Source organism: Erythranthe guttata, chromosome 14 (assembly GCF_056151865.1).
Source record: "Erythranthe guttata isolate IM_541 chromosome 14, IM_541, whole genome shotgun sequence".
NCBI classification, from domain to species: domain Eukaryota; kingdom Viridiplantae; phylum Streptophyta; class Magnoliopsida; order Lamiales; family Phrymaceae; genus Erythranthe; species Erythranthe guttata.
Window position 1 is genome coordinate 323,677 of NC_142546.1, and position 17,298 is coordinate 340,974.

A 17,298-nucleotide genomic window follows, 5' to 3' on the forward strand; every position below is an offset into this window, starting at 1 on the left:
TCAGACAACATAATTAAGCATATTAGGGATTGTTTGAAATTGTTGTAACATATGAAAATGATTATTAAATAATCAGCCAACTAAATATTATTGCGGTTATACATATGAGGTAATATGAAAATAATTAAATAATTATTTACCATCAGTTCAAGTTAAAATAATTAAGCACAGAGACATTGTTTGAAATTGATGAACACTTGAAAATTAAATGAAAGAGGCTTCGATGCGAAGATCAGATCCTCTGGTTGCAAAAGTCTACTACTCACGTCCGGGACATCACTTAAAGTTGGCCCTTAAGAGGGCTTAACCTTTTAACCGACGAGTTCGGCGCAATATCAAAATCATCAATGTATACATAGACGCTGAAGCCATCGTACAATTCAATGATGGCGTTTCTAACAATTATTTCAGCAATCCCCTGCAATTGTTCATAACTCAAGTGAACTGTATACTAGTTGTAGGGGTGAGAAAAAAAATTGAGAAATCGAGAAACTGAACCGAAAACCGATGCCTGTCAGTGTTGAACCGCACACAGGAGATGCCTGTCAGTGCTGAACCGCACACAGAGATGGAGCGATCTCCAAGCACGTGTATCTCAAATTGTTTCGACCTGATGGGGAATTCTTCGTCCACCCCCACCACCTCGTTGTTGTTCCTCCTTGCTTCAATGTATGCACAAAGTAAGAGATAGATGGGTCAGCGAGGGTCAATCGCACCCCTCGGGTTCTGGCAGAGCGACCTTCTTTGGGAATGATTGGGAGTTTTGCCCAAAGTATAGCCGTAAGCAACCCTAAAGAAACACATCCAACTGGCGGAGAAGGAGGAGCAGCCTCCAACGATCTACTATGTCCGCAGTACAATTGAAACTTGAAATCACAAACTTCAAAGCCTCTTCCGTCTTCTTCTTTGTTACGAATTCTTTTGCTAGCCCCACTATATTCTTCAAAACATTGGTTCCACTCTCAACGATCTTCACCACCTTCACGATGAAATCGATTTGATTCTTAAAATCGGGTTCAGCACTAGTCGTCGCCTACACATTAAATTATTATCACTGATAAAATAAATGCACATACATCATAAAATTAACTCGAATTGCCTTACCATTTCAGACTCGAGTGAGTCAAGGAATTGCATAAGAGAGATGGGGAAGACGGAGAGAAGGGAAGAGGGAAGAGAGAGAAAGTGAAAAGCGACTGGGTTTTAGTCACATGCTAGGCATATGAATTTTAGGAGGATAAAAATGGTATTAGCTTAAAACTTATTTTACAATATAATTGTAGCTATGCATTTCTCTTAACTATAGTTAACAATTAGCATGTGGTGTGGGTGGAAAGTAATGGCTCGATTTTTTAATTGTCTTTTCTTCTCTTTCTAAATATTCTTTTGTTTCTCTATATCTTCTATTTTATTTTTTCAATTTTCTTGATTTTTTCGTCACTTTTATATGCTCTTTCATGAAAACTTTTATTTAATTTTGTAAGTAACCAAGCAATATTTATATAGAGTATAGGTTACAATAGACAACCCATAACTAAATCAACATGTTAAATCTTAAAAATCAACTAGCTAGAGTAATATCAATAAATATTCTTATATCGATTCATTATACGTAATCACAACGAGTAGCACAACCAACACGAACAATTTTTCGAAAAATAAAAATTAAAAATCGCATAGCTCGAACAAACAGACTTAAACAATGTTTAGATATAGCATGTAAATATGTCGTAAAATCATAAACAAAAAACGTGATCTAGAACCTCGTCTATTCAGCCATTTTTATCGGGCGATGAATAGTACTTCTTGCAACTCTAATAACAGGATCAAATTTCATTACAGTTCTACGATCTTCAATAAGTAATCACAACGAGTAGCACAACCGACACGAACAATATTTCGAAAAATAAAAAATAAAAAATAAAAAATCACAAAGCTCGAACAAACAGACTTATAAAACAATGTTTAGATATAGCATTATATATGTCGTAAAATCATAAACAAAAAAACGCGATCTAGAACCTCGTCTATCCAGCCATCTTCGTCAGGCGATGAATAGTACTTCTTGCAACTCTATTACCAGGATCGAATTTCATTACAGTTCTAAGATCTTCGGCCCCAAGCTTATATTTCTCCATGCTCTCGTAAAGTAGAGCTCGTTGCACAAGCACAGACACATTTTTGCCGTCACTTTCCAGCACCTACACATTATTAAAAACGCAAACTTATTTCAAAGCCAAACTTCCTTGTAATAATACGAAGCGTTAGAAAAATATATATAACATACATATATATATATACCTTTGTACAGTCAGCAACGGCCTTTTTATACTCGCCGACTTCCTTATAACAAGAAGCTCTGCATGTTAAAGCCTCGGTTGTACCATCTTCATCACCGGCCTTCTCGAGAAGAATAACAGCCCAAGAAAGCCATTTGATAGCATCGGCGAATTGCCCCTGCTTGTAATTATCCATACCCTTACTCTTAGCAGAAGGGGCAGAAACACCTGCAGGTGGTGGAGGAAGGCCTTCAATCTCGGTGGTGCCGCCTTTATCATGATCTCCTACAAACTCCGAATTCATCCCCCAATCATCACCCTCCGAGAATTGCTGCTGGCTCGTAAATCCTCCAGTCCCCTTCGTGCCGCCACCGCCACCGCCACCACCAGTCGAAGTAAACAGTACGTCGAAATCGTTTGCCGTGGATGGTTGCTTAGAAGGCTGGCTTTGATTACTACTAGGAAACACGAAATCGCCCAATGGGTTGGTATTGCTTTTGGGAAAATGACCAGTTGTTTTCGATGTGTTACTTTGAAAATCCCCAAACGAATTATCGGAACCCTTCTTTTCACTTGCTGAATTCATACCAATTGGGGTCTTATTAGAACTAAAATCGACCAAAGATACAAAAGGGTCCTTATTTTTCAGCGATGGACCCCCGATATTTTGATTTCTATTGCCATTTCCACCCAAATTCCCACTAGCGAGACTCGAATTTTTAGTATAATTGCCACCGAGATTCACATTAGCCCCAATGTTACTCGCGTTAGATCCCGTTTTCGGCAATGAATCAGCCACATTCCCCATCGAGAACGTGTTCGGGCTTGATAGAGGAGCTGTCTTTTTCAGTGGCGCGTTGTTGCCACTCTTGCTCTGGCCAATCGACGACGTCAGCAAATCACCGAACAGATTAGGGTTCTTGTTGTTCACAATGCCAATGCCAACACCAGACACACTGGAACTCGAAGAGGCGGAGGAATTCCAGCTCTTGCCGAAAATATCTCCCACCATTGATGTGGGCCCGGATAAAGATCCGGCAACGCCCGACTGGACCGGAGCTGCGGGCTGGTGGGTCCAAGCCGGCTTGGGCTGGTGCGACCAGGACGGCGTCGTATTTGGCTTTTGCTGGGGCGTCGAAGAATAGGTGTACGAGGGCGTCTGGCTTTTCGGATCGTTCATAGGCTTCGATCGACCCGACCCGAGTCCGAGATCGAAATCGAAGGCGTTCGTCGATCCCGTTTTGTTGTTTGATTTCCCGTAGCTAGAATTCATGATTCCTTTCTCCCGAATTCCCTCTCTTCTTTTGTCTGGATAAACGAAATAAGAATTTGAAGGATTCACTTACTGCAGATCATAATGAAAGGAATTGAGATCTAATGAAATCGGAAAACCTATCTTTACGAAATCGAAAAAAATTGAAATTATCCGTTTGCAAAGAGGAGACAAAGTACAGATTCAGAGAATGAGATAGAGAACAAGGGGGTGTTTAGCTAACCTGCGCAGTGGGTGGCGCCGCTCGGGCGGTGGAGCTGCTGTAATTGTTTTCTGGCCGGAGCTTTTCGATCAAAGCGGTGGTGGCGTTTGGCGATTCAATTGGCAAAGGTGCTTGTATTTTCGATTTTATTACAAAAGGAGAAAATATTATTTATTCAGTCAACTTGAAGTATTATACTTTTTGTTTGGTTTTAGTTTACATTTATAAATCATATTTTATGTTAAAAAAAATCATTAACCAATATTATAATTTTTTTCAATATTATTTTGATTTTACCAATTTACCATACCACTAAAATAAACTCTCAATTTCATAAACTTACTTTTAGAACTTCGATTGTTTAATGTTCTAGTAATTAATAAATTTACTTAAATAATACTTTTGATGATGTGTTATATTGACAATTTATTAAATTTATAAAGTAGTATATATATGATAATTCATATAGGTCCCATGTAATACTTCGATTGGTATACAACGTGTTCATGGTTAATTTATCATAAATCATAATAAAAGACTTCAACTTCATCCGGTTCTCGACTCTCAAACAACTTATTATCTTGTTAATCTACATTTGATCCTCGATAATTAATAATTTTACTTAAATAATAATTTCTTTCGTTTGCGATTCAGCTAGAACGTATTAAATTATTAAACTCAATAATTTATTATTTCGGTAAATTAATAGAATTTTTCTAGTTCTGACTATTAATTTACAGAGGTTTAGCTGTACATAATTTTCGTATTTTGGGGGATTTAAAGTTTATATATTCACATAAAATTAGAATTTCAACATGGGACAAGTTGGAGAACATGGGACAACTTGCTACAGTTGGCAGCTGAAAAATAAAATCCAAAATCCCAAATAATAATTGACTAATTTCAATCTAAAAAGTCTAGATTCAGACAACAACTCCTGCATTAGTAATGAAACTGTCAAACCAAATTAAAACACAATTACCCATTCCTTCATGCATTATTTCCCTGAAACCCCTGGTTTGGGGGGTTACCACCCCCCACGTCCCCTTGACTTACATTCTGACCCCCACCTGCTATTGGTTGCACAGGCTCTCTCCTTTGTACCTGCATTGTTTCACGACGCCTGTCGTATCTTGGGCGGGGTCTTCGACTCGTATTTTGTCTATCCGTAAACCTATACTGTGGCCTATGAATGACTTTTCCATCAACAAACAGATCACCTACATATCATTTTCATAAAATTGAGTAACGGATAAAATGAAATTGAAAAAAAATATTATTGTATGAATTTCACTAACCTCCATAGTCCTTATTCGGGACATCAAGATACGAATCGGGCAGTACCCATAGAACACCAGGTAAGCCTATCGAAATCAACAATACACAATTAATCAATAAGGTGGGTTCTTGATAGGTGTATATACTTCAGGAGCAATTATTACTATAGGCGAAAGTTAAAGTAGTGCAAAATCGAGGTGTATCAATTTCCCGATAGTTCAAAAATTGAAGTACGGGTAGTTAGAGGAGTAGTATATTTCAAGTGATGAGAAAGTCGAAGTTCAAAGATGTCTAATATACCTTTAACTTTCGATGATAGCTCTTCGGAGATCAAAGCTCCAAATCCAGTATACGTAGACGTACAAACAGAATATATCTTTTTCTTTGCTTCCTCTTCACTGCATATCCAACAACCACGGTTTCGTAAAAAAAGTTTCAAATCTTAACAAAATCAGAATATTAGGCTGAAAAGTCCTGTTCCCCACCCCGAATCCGTTTTAAAATTACAAATAACATCGGAACTTATATAAATTTATGTTTACTACTTCTAATCATATGTGAGATTGGATCAACGAGAATCGTGCTTTTAACTAGTGAGCATAATTAGCGACTGCAACCAGATAAACCGAACAACAAGACTCTACACATATAAACCATGTAATTCATGAATATTACGAGTTTACCTCCGGCTGAAACTCCTCTCACTCTACATCCTCTACAAACCCCTTAAACCCCCAAGCCCCAATCCAAAATTACTAAATGTAAACAATGTTAAAGAAAATCGATATCCAGTCGAGCTAGCGAAAAACGAAAGATACAATTATGAACTAACAAATTGCGAAAATGAAAGGAGAAAATTATATATTCAAGGAATTTGTGTTTTAACATTCCACAGCAGGAAGGCCTGTAACCTAAAGCATGTAATTGTTTTCCAATTAACCAAAGAAATAAGTGATTAGAACACTAATTAAGAGTTAATTCAGAAAATGGAGAAGCGTGGATAGTAATTTTACCTTCCTATGACGGAAGCTAGGGTTTTAACATACGAATCAATCATCTCTTCTTCGGTGGGTTTAGGCTCCTTATCAAACTCCATCACTATGAGCCAGTGCTCGTAATCGCAGCCGTCCAGGAGAATCGTCTCCTTCGGCGGGCGGTTGCTCCAGTTCGGAGACGGGTCGTTTAAAGGGGAATAACCCGAACCCGAGGTTCTCAACCGGGTTTGGAATCTGAACGGGTCCGGTACGGGTATCTCTTGTTCGTGGTTGTGGTGGTTGAGGAGAACGGGGAGTGCGAGGCGGGAGCGGCGGGATAGGATCGAGGCTAACGTACGCCGTGTGGCGAAGAGCGACGCCGCCATTGATGATCGGTTGTAAGAGGTAATCGGGCGCTGTAGTCTGTAAAAGTAGTAGTGTGAGGAATTGGAAATTACACTTTTGGCCTCGTAAACTGCGGTAAAGTTCATTTTAGGTCCTTATTTTTTGGGATAATTACAGTTTCCGTCCCTATAGTTTATCTCAATTACACATTTGGTCCCCCCAAGTTTGCAAAAAACAGATTTAACCCCTCGTATTTCAATAATTTAACATTTTGGTCATTTTCGTTAATTTTTTGTTATTAATAACTGAATCAAGCATGTATCCATCACTATCTTAACTGACAAGCTAATGAATAATTGATGGAAAATGATCAAAAATATCAAATTATTGAAACATGAGGCGACAACGTTGTTCCTCTTATGTTTTGGTATATTACATCAGATATTAATTCTCACTAGCGATGGCTGCATTGCAAACATTTAAAAGAAACAAAAAAGATCAAGAAAATCGAAGTCGTTGAAAAATGTTTATTCGGAAAAGAGAAGGTTAATTATTATAAGTAGTTAGCTTGATTTCGTGCCGTAATTCTGGTCAATGATTATAGGGTTCTGCACATTTTGCATGACAATATCTTGGACCAACATTCCCGAATCCCGATGCTTTGCTTGGATCCGAAGCTGGATATGTTTTAATTCGAATCCCGTTTGCCGTTCCAAGTAAGGTGTAGTTCTTTACTATGATCCCGGTCACATCTAATTCCTTCGGTTGCTTCCCAAGACTTGAATTCCAACACTAATCGTCATTCAAAAAACTTAACGACATTATTATAAATTATATTCGAGAAAAGAAAACAAATATAGATATATATACCTAATGCTATGTTCGGGACCACAGGTTAACTGGGTGATGGTGACGTTATTCGACCCTTGGCCGATCGAGACACCGTCGTTTTTACTGGGAGTTTGCCAAAAAAAAATGAATTATAGGGGTTTTTGCTATTAACATAATATAGGGAACTTATTTAGCAATTAGAAAAAAACACAATAAACCAAAATAAACACAAACAAACGTCATTATGTGAAGTGAAATCGTGTATTCAACAACGTTTTATTGTGAATTCAATTAGGGTTGGTTTTACAGTCGTTGAACTGCCAAAGGGCTTCTTGACCTTGTCCGTCGACGGTGCCACCGCCGGTGAGAATAAGGCCGTTGATCTGTTCAAAAGAGATCCATCCGTCGCCGGAGTGGGCGGAAGCATCGGAAACTGCTTGAACGGTGCCTTGTAGAAGAACCGTAATAGGGAACGGGCTTCTGCATGGGCCATGAAACACAGCTTCTCCCAGTAGGTAAACGCCACGTGGAATCAAGAGAGTGTTAATTAGTTATTGATTATGTTTGTTTGCTTGTTAGTTTAAGGTTGTCTGATATATTATGAGTTTCCCTTCATCTCACATAAATATCTTAAATTTGCCTCTCATTTTAGTCCCCAAAATAGTATATATAAACACATATGGTCCTCATTCAATTTTATCGAATTCGAAGTTGTTTTTTTCGGTTAGTCGTAACAGAGTATATATATACTTGCTGCGTACGAAAACAAATGGATTCTTGAAACATCCATAAGTAACAAGATGAAGAAACAAGCCTAAGCAAACAACTTTCAATATACTATCTAACAAGCCATAGCTACGAATTTCGTCTGGCCGCCACGACGATCGGAAACGGGGACCGCCGCCTCATATCTCATCGTTGCTGACGTCATCATCGCCTCGTTCGAGGAAAAGGGGTTCACCTGATGAAGTTGAGTCTGCTGCAGCTCATACTTGTACACGCAGTCTTGTTTAAGCCGTGTTATGACGGAAACACCCCCCTTCTTCTCTTTGTATTCGACCACTAGTGCAGATCCCTCCATGCCTATTCTTGTAATTATTTTCTACCTCAGATGTAAGAAAGATCGTTGCATTTTGAAATCCATCAGAAGAACTTCTTTTTTATATAGAAAAGAATATTGGCCAATTTGCTTGTCATCAATTGGTAGTGTGATTCTTTTCAGATAAGTATAAAACCAAGAATCTCTCTTTGGCTATGTGCACCTTATCTTGGTCAAGAAAAAGTGGCATAAAGAATATTCTTGACCCTCAGTTAGTTGACTATTTATGATATATCCTAGGATGTTTTGCAATTATATGAATTCTACTTATCCATAAAGAATAAAATCAGTTATTTTTATGCTGACATCGGATGATTTTTTACTGTTGATCTACACACACCAATGTGGGTGTGTGGGTGTTTGTGTATATATAAATCGTAAAGATCTGACCGTTGTAGTATAGTAAGTACACAATATGAAGAAAATTGCATATCATTCAATTCATTGTATGATTTCAAAACTCAATCAAGCTTTCATATTTCTGCTTGCCCATACTTAACAACATCCAAAGGAGGAATCCCTTGTTGATTTCTAAACACATTAAATGGATCAATTACTGTCTTAGCCCTCACTAATCTATCATAGTTTTTCAAGAAGTACTTCTCACCCCAAACCCTAGCCACCTCCACGTCATCACCACCATATCCACTCCTATTCAGAAAATCCACAACTCCAAGATCAAAGTCCACGTAGTTCACATACGCCGCCCTCGGTTCGAACGACACATAAGGAGCCATCGCATCGTAAAATCTCCTTATCCAATCAATATAATCATCCCTCCTCCCATTATCCTCTTCTTTCCACTCAACCAAATATTGGATTGTGAAAAGATTCCCTTTTCTATGAGGAAATGCTATTGATTCACTACTTATCCTCTCCATAATCCCACCGTAAGGATCGAGAATCACGTACCCTTTCGGCTCCTTCTCGAGTATTTCGATAGCGTAAGCTATCCCGCTTCTCGGGATTAAATCCCTCACGTAATCCGACTTCGCCTTGAAATAGTTCTTCTCCTCCAAGTACCTATCCTTCAAACTCGAAACACTACTCCCGTTTCTCAATCCCGAAAAGTAAACAATGGACTCGATCCAACTCATCTCCTTACAATCCCCTTCCACAACACCCAATTCTTGAAAAACCTCATTCAAGATCGAGACAGCTTCAACTTTCGGACCTAAGTAGAACCCCTTAAACGTGGCCGAAATCCCGAAACTCTCCATTTCGGGCAAGTGGGCCCCGACGAAACATGACAAGTAAAATCCATCTTCGAGACTCGGAGCAACTTCTTGCCATTTTTCGACTAAATCCACCACCGCCCGTTTGGATCCCGGCCTCGAAACAACAAACCCCGTCACTATTTGAGGCACTTCTAGAAGTTCGATTTTCCACGCGTAAATGACCCCCCAAACGCCCCCTCCGCCCCCACGAATAGCCCAAAATACCTCCTCCCCCATAGCCACCCTATTCAACAACCTCCCATCTGCATCAATGAGAAGTGCATCCACCACATTATCGGCGGCAACACCGTATTTCCTCGATAATAATCCAAATCCACCACCGGAGATGTGCCCTCCAATCCCAACCGTAGGGCAAGAACCTGCAGAAAATCCGAGCCCTCCGCTCGCCTGAGAAATCGAGTAGTAAGTTTGACCTAGGGTTGCACCACCTTCAACCCAAGCCGTATTCGACTCCAAGTCAACCGAGACTCTATCGAGGTTCATCATATCAATGAGAACAAATTTCGAACCATCACTCGTTATATACGAAGAGCCCTCGTAGCTATGGCCCCCACTCCTCACTTTAATCTCCCATGATTCATTCTTGCAGCACAAGACACTTTGTATCAGCTCGTCTTTGCTCTCGGGGATTATGATAGCTATCGGCTTAGGGGTAGTTTGGTCCGAAAAACGGAGATTTTGGATCGAGAAATCGAGGAAGTTGAAGTAGAGAGTAGTGGTTGGGTCATTTTCAGAAGATGGATATAAAGAGAAGTTTTTCACACTGTGATTTAACAAGCAAGATTGGAGATTATCTACATGCTGATGTGATAATGCATGAACAAAAAAAGACATGCAAATTGTTATTAATATTGATGATTTTATGAGGGAATTCATGATTAATTAGGAAGCTATAGTTGATCTGCTGGATTATTGATGGAGGAAAAATTCCATGGAACTTAATTATAAGGTGATAAATTAGAGTAGAATATATTCATTACACCGTTTGAGGACAAAGGGATGAATCCACGTGGCCGGCCAACCGTTTTATATAATTCAGACATGTATATAAACTGACAAAGAAGAAGATGCAAGACTGTGTGTGTGTGTGTGTTTTTAATTTAGAGATTATTGTTTTAAGTAAACTATGGCCAAGTGCTAAGAGACAAGGCCTGCTTTTAATATCCTTAAAATTCAAATATTTTATGGATATATAGTTCATTAAAATGGTTTTTTTTAATATAATTTTTAATAAATATATATTGAATTAAATTTGATGCAGAGTCCATTCATTAGTGTACAAAGTAGCAGCAGTCAGCAACCATGAATACATAATAGTGATCATTTGACTTTGCCTCGTTTGCTTGCCTATATCGGATCATTTTGAACTAGGTCAAATTGAATTAATATATATGTTTATTGATTTTTCTAAATTGATCAAGTTGGAAGCATGCTTTATTTGAATGCTAGCTGTACCGTTTCAAGAAAAGAATCCAAGTTAAGAGAACTAAAAAATGATAATTAATTCAAAAAACTACAAATTCTATGTTACCGGTTTTGCAAAATTTGGAGTGAAAAATGATCAAAATTGCATTTAAAGTCGAAACAGTATTATTCAAGTTCGAACGACGTTTATCACAACCCAATGATAGATTTAAATCGACAAATAATTTAATTTGTTTGTTGGACGGTAAATAATTTGGTTATATTCAATAGAGCATTTGTTCAAATTTAATTTGAATTAAATTTAGAACTCATAATTGGCATGGGATATTAATTAATGTTAAAGAAAATATAGCGATGGGTAATATTGTAATTTAACTCTAATAGTAAGATCTAATGATTAACCTTTGTATTATTTGATTGATTGTTGATGTTTTCTTAACTCTCTTTCTTATCCATCTAATCTGAAGCACCTCTATATCCACTCCATACCTATGGGAGCTATGGGCGTGTGGGCCACACGTGTGGCTATGACAATATTTATTAATTTAAAAAAATTAAGAATTTGATAATTTCACATATTAATTACTCCATTTATTATTATTATTATTATTATTATTATTATTATTATTATTATTATGAAATTCGATTATTTTCATCCATTTTCTGTCTGTGACAAGTGATTAAACACTATTGATATTCCCGAGGTAGATCAACTTGAACCGAAAATTCTTTTGTAGACGACAACTCGAAGAGATGGCGAGCCGGACATCGGAACTAGTGGGTCGGGTCGACCCGGCCCAGAGCTTCGACGTTGATGCTTTGCTCCGTTTCGCGATTGCCAGCGTTGACGGTTTCCCGCAGACTCCTTCCCAATTCATCGTTTCTCAGGTTTTGCTTTTGTGTCACTTTCAATTTGTTTAATATTTTCTAGGGCTCGATTTGATTATTGATATTGTGAATTGATGATTGGAGATTGTAGACTTTGATGAAATTGATTTTTGGAAGAACTGATCACACTAAAATAACATAAAAAATAAAAAAATTGGTATGCAAAAAGAAAAATTATCCTTCTGTTGCCTAATTGTTAGCTTTTCGATATGCACTAAGTTCACTACTCAGTTTATATGAAAAAATGACCGAAATTTTGCACGTTACGATTTCCGTTTTTAATCGGGATTCTTGTGAGCTGACACACTCGATTGTGTGTTCAAGTGGATGACGAATAAACACGTGTTCTCAAATTTCTTTGCCGAAATCGAGATAATTTAGTGGTGTTATATGTACTTTAATTAAATTCAGTTTGGGCATGGCCAATCGAATCCGACATTTCTCATCGAAGTCCACTCCGGATCGTTAAAGAAGCGTTACGTTATGAGGAAGAAACCTCCCGGAAAATTGCTCGAATCTGCACATGCTGTTGAAAGAGAGTTTCAGGTACTAAGTTCTATGTATTATCCATTCATGACATTTACTCGTTCGAATTTGGACGATAACAATTTATCTAATTATTTTGGACATTCTTGATTGCAGGTTTTACATGCCTTAGGTACTCATACATTGGTTCCAGTGCCTAAAGTGTACTGTTTGTGTACCGATTCGAAAGTGATCGGGACTCCATTTTACATTATGGAGTATCTCGAAGGACGCATTTATTTAGATCCCATGCTTCCGGTATGAGTTTCGATCTTTCTAATTTTCCGCAAATTGAATGGAATATTTTATTGCCACGTATTATATTTAGGATGTAATTATTTATTATCTCATTGTTTAGGATGTACCGCCTAGGCAAAGGAATGCAATATATCATGCAACCGCTAAAGCTTTGGCAGCTCTTCATTCTGCTGACGTGGAAGCCATTGGTCTTCGAAGCTACGGGAAACCGAAAGATTACTGTAAAAGGCAGGTAAAAAAATGACACTGTTGCAATGATTTTTTATTTATTTTTTTATTTGTGTACACAGATTTATAAGCTACAGCAAATTATTGAAATATTGTTAACTTCGTCAGGTGGAGAGATGGGCAAAACAGTATATTGTTTCTACGGGTGAGGGAAAGTCTAACAGAAACCCGAGAATGTTAGACCTTGTGAATTGGTTGCGTGAGAATATTCCTATCGAAGATTCTTCGGGAACAGCTGCAGGTTTAGTCCATGGCGACTTTCGCATTGATAATCTTGTATTTCATCCCACTGAGGTCAACACTTTCTCGAATTTTTACACGTTAATGTGTACTAATTTTTTAATTTTTTTTCTTGTGCAATAATTTAATTATTTGCTTCTCCGTATTTGCAGGATAGAGTGATCGGGATTCTTGACTGGGAACTATCCACCGTAGGCAATCAAATGTGTGATGTTGCATACAGCTGCTTGGTACTCGAGTCTATTTCAACTTCGATTAAATTATGTATTCTGATTAAATACTTTTATTTTATTTTTTTGAAAATTATTGCGTTTTAATGATGCTTATTGGCTCTTGTGATATCAGCATTACATTGTGGATATTTCTTCAGACGAAGTGAAAAAGAACGAAGGTCTTGAATTCAGCAGAATACCCGAAGGGGTTCCATCACTGGCGGAATACCTTGCCGAATATTGTGCTTCTGTCGTAAGGACTATTTGCTAGTTTATTAGATACAATTAGATTTCGTAAATTATAAAAAAAATTAAGAAATCTTACTTCTGATTGATGATTGGTTTGCAGGGAAAACCATGGCCTGTTGCTCAATGGAAGTTTTATCTCGCCTTTTCTTTATTCCGTGGGGCATCTATTTATGCTGGAGTACATTGTAGATGGATCTTGGTAGTACATATATTAAACTTAATTATTTTTGTTGTTTAAATAGTTTATTTTTAGAGCTTAGTACTAATAAATCTTTTTTATTACAACCTTATTCTTTTTTAGGGAAATGCTTCGGGAGGAGAGCGGGCCCGTCATGCAGGAAAGAAGGCTGATGCTATAATCGAAACTGCATGGGCATTTATTCATAGGGAATCGGTTCTTCCTCTGCATCCTCCACAGCGTAATCCCATTTTCTAACTTAATTATTTAGTTAATAATTTACTTTTAAAATTTTTTAGCGATCCTTAAATGCTGTCTTTGGTTTCTTTATATCTTAATCAGTTCGTCGAGAAAATGTGCAACCTGGAAAAGAAAGCGAAGATAGCCTCAATTTAAGTGGAGGAAGATTTGTTCCGAATAAAAGGGTTCAAGAATTAAGAAATAAATTAATCAAGTTTATGGAGGATCATATATACCCAATGGAAAACGAGTTCTACAAACTCGCTCAATCGGACATGCGTTGGTCTGTTCACCCACACGAGGAGAAATTGAAGGAGCTAGCACGAAAACAAGGCCTTTGGAATTTATTTATTCCTGTACGTACACTTTCCATATGCCTTTTCGGGAAGAAAAAAACATTTTTTTTAATATATACGTCAATGGTTTGTATGCAGTTTGATAGTGCTGCTAGGGTTAAGAAAGTCATTTCCGACAAGGCGATTGATGAATTACTAGGCGCTGGTCTATCAAACCTCGAGTATGGATACCTCTGCGAGATCATGGGCCGTTCCTTGTGGGCCCCACAGGTGTTTAACTGTGGAGCACCTGATACTGGAAATATGGAGGTCAGAAAAAAAAACAATTTTTTTTTTGCTGTAACATTTATATATTTTATTATTATTTTTTTTAATCGGATTATGCGTATTTTCTTGTTAGGTTTTAATGCGATACGGAGATGATGAACAGATACGCGAATGGCTAGTTCCGTTACTCGATGGAACTATTAGGTCTGGTTTTGCAATGACAGAGCCACAAGTTGCATCTTCCGATGCTACTAATATAGAGTGTTCTATTACAAGGTACTTTTTTAAGAATAAATCTTTTTATTTTTTTAAATAGCTGGATTAGTTTTCTTTTCCTAACAGTATTGTTGAAAACACGTAAAACGATATTTAACTACAGGCATGAAGATTCGTATATTATCAATGGGAGGAAGTGGTGGACTAGTGGAGCCATGGATCCTAGGTGCAAAATCCTTATTGTCATGGTTAGTTCTGCTTTTATCACACACGCGCACACACACACACACACACACACACACACACACACATATATATATATATATATATATATATATATATATATATATATATATATATATATATATATATATATATATATATATATATATATATATAATATCCACAAAGTTATCGATATTTTAATTTGAGAAATATGTGCAGGGTAAAACCGATTTCAAAGCCCCTAAGCATAAACAACAGTCGATGATTTTGGTGGACATAAATACCCCTGGTGTGAACATAAAAAGACCGTTGACAGTTTTTGGCTTTGATGATGCACCGCATGGACATGCAGAAATATTATTCGAAAATGTACGAGTTCCGTCCAAGAATATCCTTCTTGGTGAGGGACGAGGATTTGAAATTGCTCAGGTAAATTGAAATTATATGGGGGTATTGCATTTAGTACCCCTGTTTTTACTCTAATTGTCAAGAAACTCCCCATGTTGTAAATATCAGCAAAATCCCCCCTATTGTTCAATTTTATCAGCAAACTACCCCTAAAAACACACCATAATATTAGGACTAAATGCAGTATAGGTGGTTGTTTGCTAATATTTATAACACAAGGACTTTTTAGCAATTCGGTATAAGACAGAGGTACTAAATGCAATAAACTCGAAATTTTTATTCCCCTTATTTGGTTGCCAAAATAACTCCATGTTCATTTCCATGAGAAATTGTTGAAACTTGGATCAATGTTTTACTGCATGCGCCGAGAAAAAAATGCATTACACAAATGTGTTGTTCTAAGGGTTATTCTCGTCGTTTCTAAATTTTTCTTTTTTTCTTTCTCACTTTATTTGTAATATAATCAGGGTAGACTGGGTCCCGGGAGGCTACACCATTGCATGAGATTGATTGGTGCAGCAGAGCGTGGGATGCAGATGATGATTCAAAGGGCGATAAGCAGACGAGTTTTTGATAAGTTGATTGCCGAGCATGGATCTTTCCTTTCAGATGTTGCCAAGGTAATTTCGTTTATTACTATTTTATTTACCGAGAAAAAGTTATTGTTCTTATATTGTTTTATTAATTACGACTTATATTTCCAATCAAACTAGGCTTCATACTTTCTTGAGCTACTTTATTATTACACTTTCTCGTACTTTGTTTAGTACTAATGAATGTTTCTAATCATGGTTCAGTGCCGGATAGAGCTGGAGAGCACTAGATTGCTTGTTCTAGAAGCTGCTGACCAACTCGATCTTCTTGGAAACAAAAAGGCTCGTGGCACCATTGCCATGGCCAAGGTATACATATTTACATATAGACGTGTAGATACTAATAAGGGGTAGAAATCGGACCGATCAAAATACATAATAATTACGCTTATAAGTCTAAATTTAGAAAAAATCAGAATTTTCGGAAATTGAAATTTCATATTCATTCCAATTATAATCCAAAAAATTCGAAAAAAAAAATACCAGAAATCGAATTTTGGGATTCGGACTAAAAAATATTGTTCCAAGATTGAAAATTTCGGCTCAGAGTCGTCGGCAATCGAAAAATTCCGATTCCAATTTCCGCTGCTAATATGAACATATATTTTTCTTGGTTGTTTTGTTTATGGGTGGTAAAATTGTGGCACAATTTGCAGGTGGCGGCGCCAAACATGGCGCTAAAAGTGCTGGATATGGCAATGCAAGTGCACGGTGCGGCTGGTTTATCGGGTGATACTATTTTGGCACACTTATGGGCAACCTCAAGAACATTGAGAGTTGCAGATGGTCCAGATGAAGTTCATTTGGGGACTATTGCCAAATTAGAGCTAAGAAGAGCTAAGCTCTGAAAGTAATATTTATATGTAATAATAATGTTGTAGAATACATAATGTTGTTATGTATGCAATATTGTGGTCAGGCAACAATAAGGTGGCGATTTTGTAATTTGAATTTGCAATATAAGCATTGAGATGATAATAAAAGAATAATTAATTTCTACTACTTTTTGTAACCATATGCATGTATTGTGGGGCATCTATTGAGCAAATCAAAAGAAGATAATATATAACTAATTTATTACATAGATTATCCATGGGAGAGGGAAAATGAAAATTGTCTTAAAAGTAGAAAACATAAACGGTACAATACAACCATCGTTATAGTCAAACGGGCATATTGCCCGGAAATGTTCACACATTCAGTGCGGTGGTACGATCAGGAGAGAGAGAGAGATGAGATCAAAAGAGGAAGAACCAACAGTCAAGATCGAGAAAGTTCTCGGGGTTGTTTGACCGATCACTTGGACTTTTGTGTTACTGACTGAGTGTTGG

The 17,298-nt window shown here is 37.3% G+C and overlaps 4 protein-coding genes across 6 annotated transcripts; 1 reads left to right on the forward strand and 3 right to left on the reverse strand.

Moving 5' to 3' along the window:
* Positions 1–1,647: 1,647 nt before the first annotated feature.
* LOC105960956 (Tetratricopeptide repeat (TPR)-like superfamily protein) lies at positions 1,648–3,987 on the reverse strand. Of its 2 annotated transcripts, none has more exons than XM_012985185.2 (3): positions 3,776–3,987; positions 2,302–3,624; positions 1,648–2,201 (listed from the first exon to the last, which is right to left on the reverse strand). In XM_012985185.2, the coding sequence occupies exons 2-3, from the start codon at positions 3,550–3,552 to the stop codon at positions 2,028–2,030; spliced, it is 1,425 nt and encodes a 474-aa protein (XP_012840639.2). In that variant the 5' UTR covers positions 3,553–3,624; positions 3,776–3,987; the 3' UTR covers positions 1,648–2,027. The 2 variants fall into 2 exon arrangements, with proteins under 2 accessions (XP_012840639.2, XP_012840632.2); XM_012985178.2 differs by having other exon boundaries at positions 2,302–3,587; positions 3,776–3,961.
* A 635-nt stretch (positions 3,988–4,622) lies between these two features.
* MORF3 (plastid developmental protein DAG) lies at positions 4,623–6,465 on the reverse strand. The gene is made up of 4 exons (XM_012985196.2): positions 6,046–6,465; positions 5,333–5,430; positions 5,053–5,118; positions 4,623–4,974 (listed from the first exon to the last, which is right to left on the reverse strand). The coding sequence occupies exons 1-4, from the start codon at positions 6,390–6,392 to the stop codon at positions 4,745–4,747; spliced, it is 741 nt and encodes a 246-aa protein (XP_012840650.2). The 5' UTR covers positions 6,393–6,465; the 3' UTR covers positions 4,623–4,744.
* Positions 6,466–8,701: 2,236 nt separating this feature from the next.
* On the reverse strand, positions 8,702–10,411 carry LOC105962412 (berberine bridge enzyme-like D-2). The gene has a single exon (XM_012986722.2). The coding sequence runs from the start codon at positions 10,393–10,395 to the stop codon at positions 8,755–8,757; it is 1,641 nt and encodes a 546-aa protein (XP_012842176.2). The 5' UTR covers positions 10,396–10,411; the 3' UTR covers positions 8,702–8,754.
* Positions 10,412–11,578: 1,167 nt separating this feature from the next.
* Positions 11,579–16,969, forward strand: IBR3 (acyl-CoA dehydrogenase-like protein). 2 transcript variants are annotated; one of them, XM_088813484.1, is made up of 17 exons: positions 11,579–11,832; positions 12,244–12,378; positions 12,475–12,615; positions 12,716–12,847; positions 12,952–13,137; positions 13,236–13,313; positions 13,429–13,548; positions 13,645–13,743; positions 13,846–13,963; positions 14,065–14,318; positions 14,397–14,567; positions 14,659–14,801; positions 14,905–14,989; positions 15,186–15,395; positions 15,842–15,994; positions 16,172–16,276; positions 16,624–16,969. In XM_088813484.1, the coding sequence occupies exons 1-17, from the start codon at positions 11,698–11,700 to the stop codon at positions 16,813–16,815; spliced, it is 2,457 nt and encodes an 818-aa protein (XP_088669610.1). In that variant the 5' UTR covers positions 11,579–11,697; the 3' UTR covers positions 16,816–16,969. The 2 variants fall into 2 exon arrangements, with proteins under 2 accessions (XP_088669610.1, XP_012840662.2); XM_012985208.2 differs by having other exon boundaries at positions 11,585–11,832; positions 14,059–14,318.
* Positions 16,970–17,298: the final 329 nt, after the last annotated feature.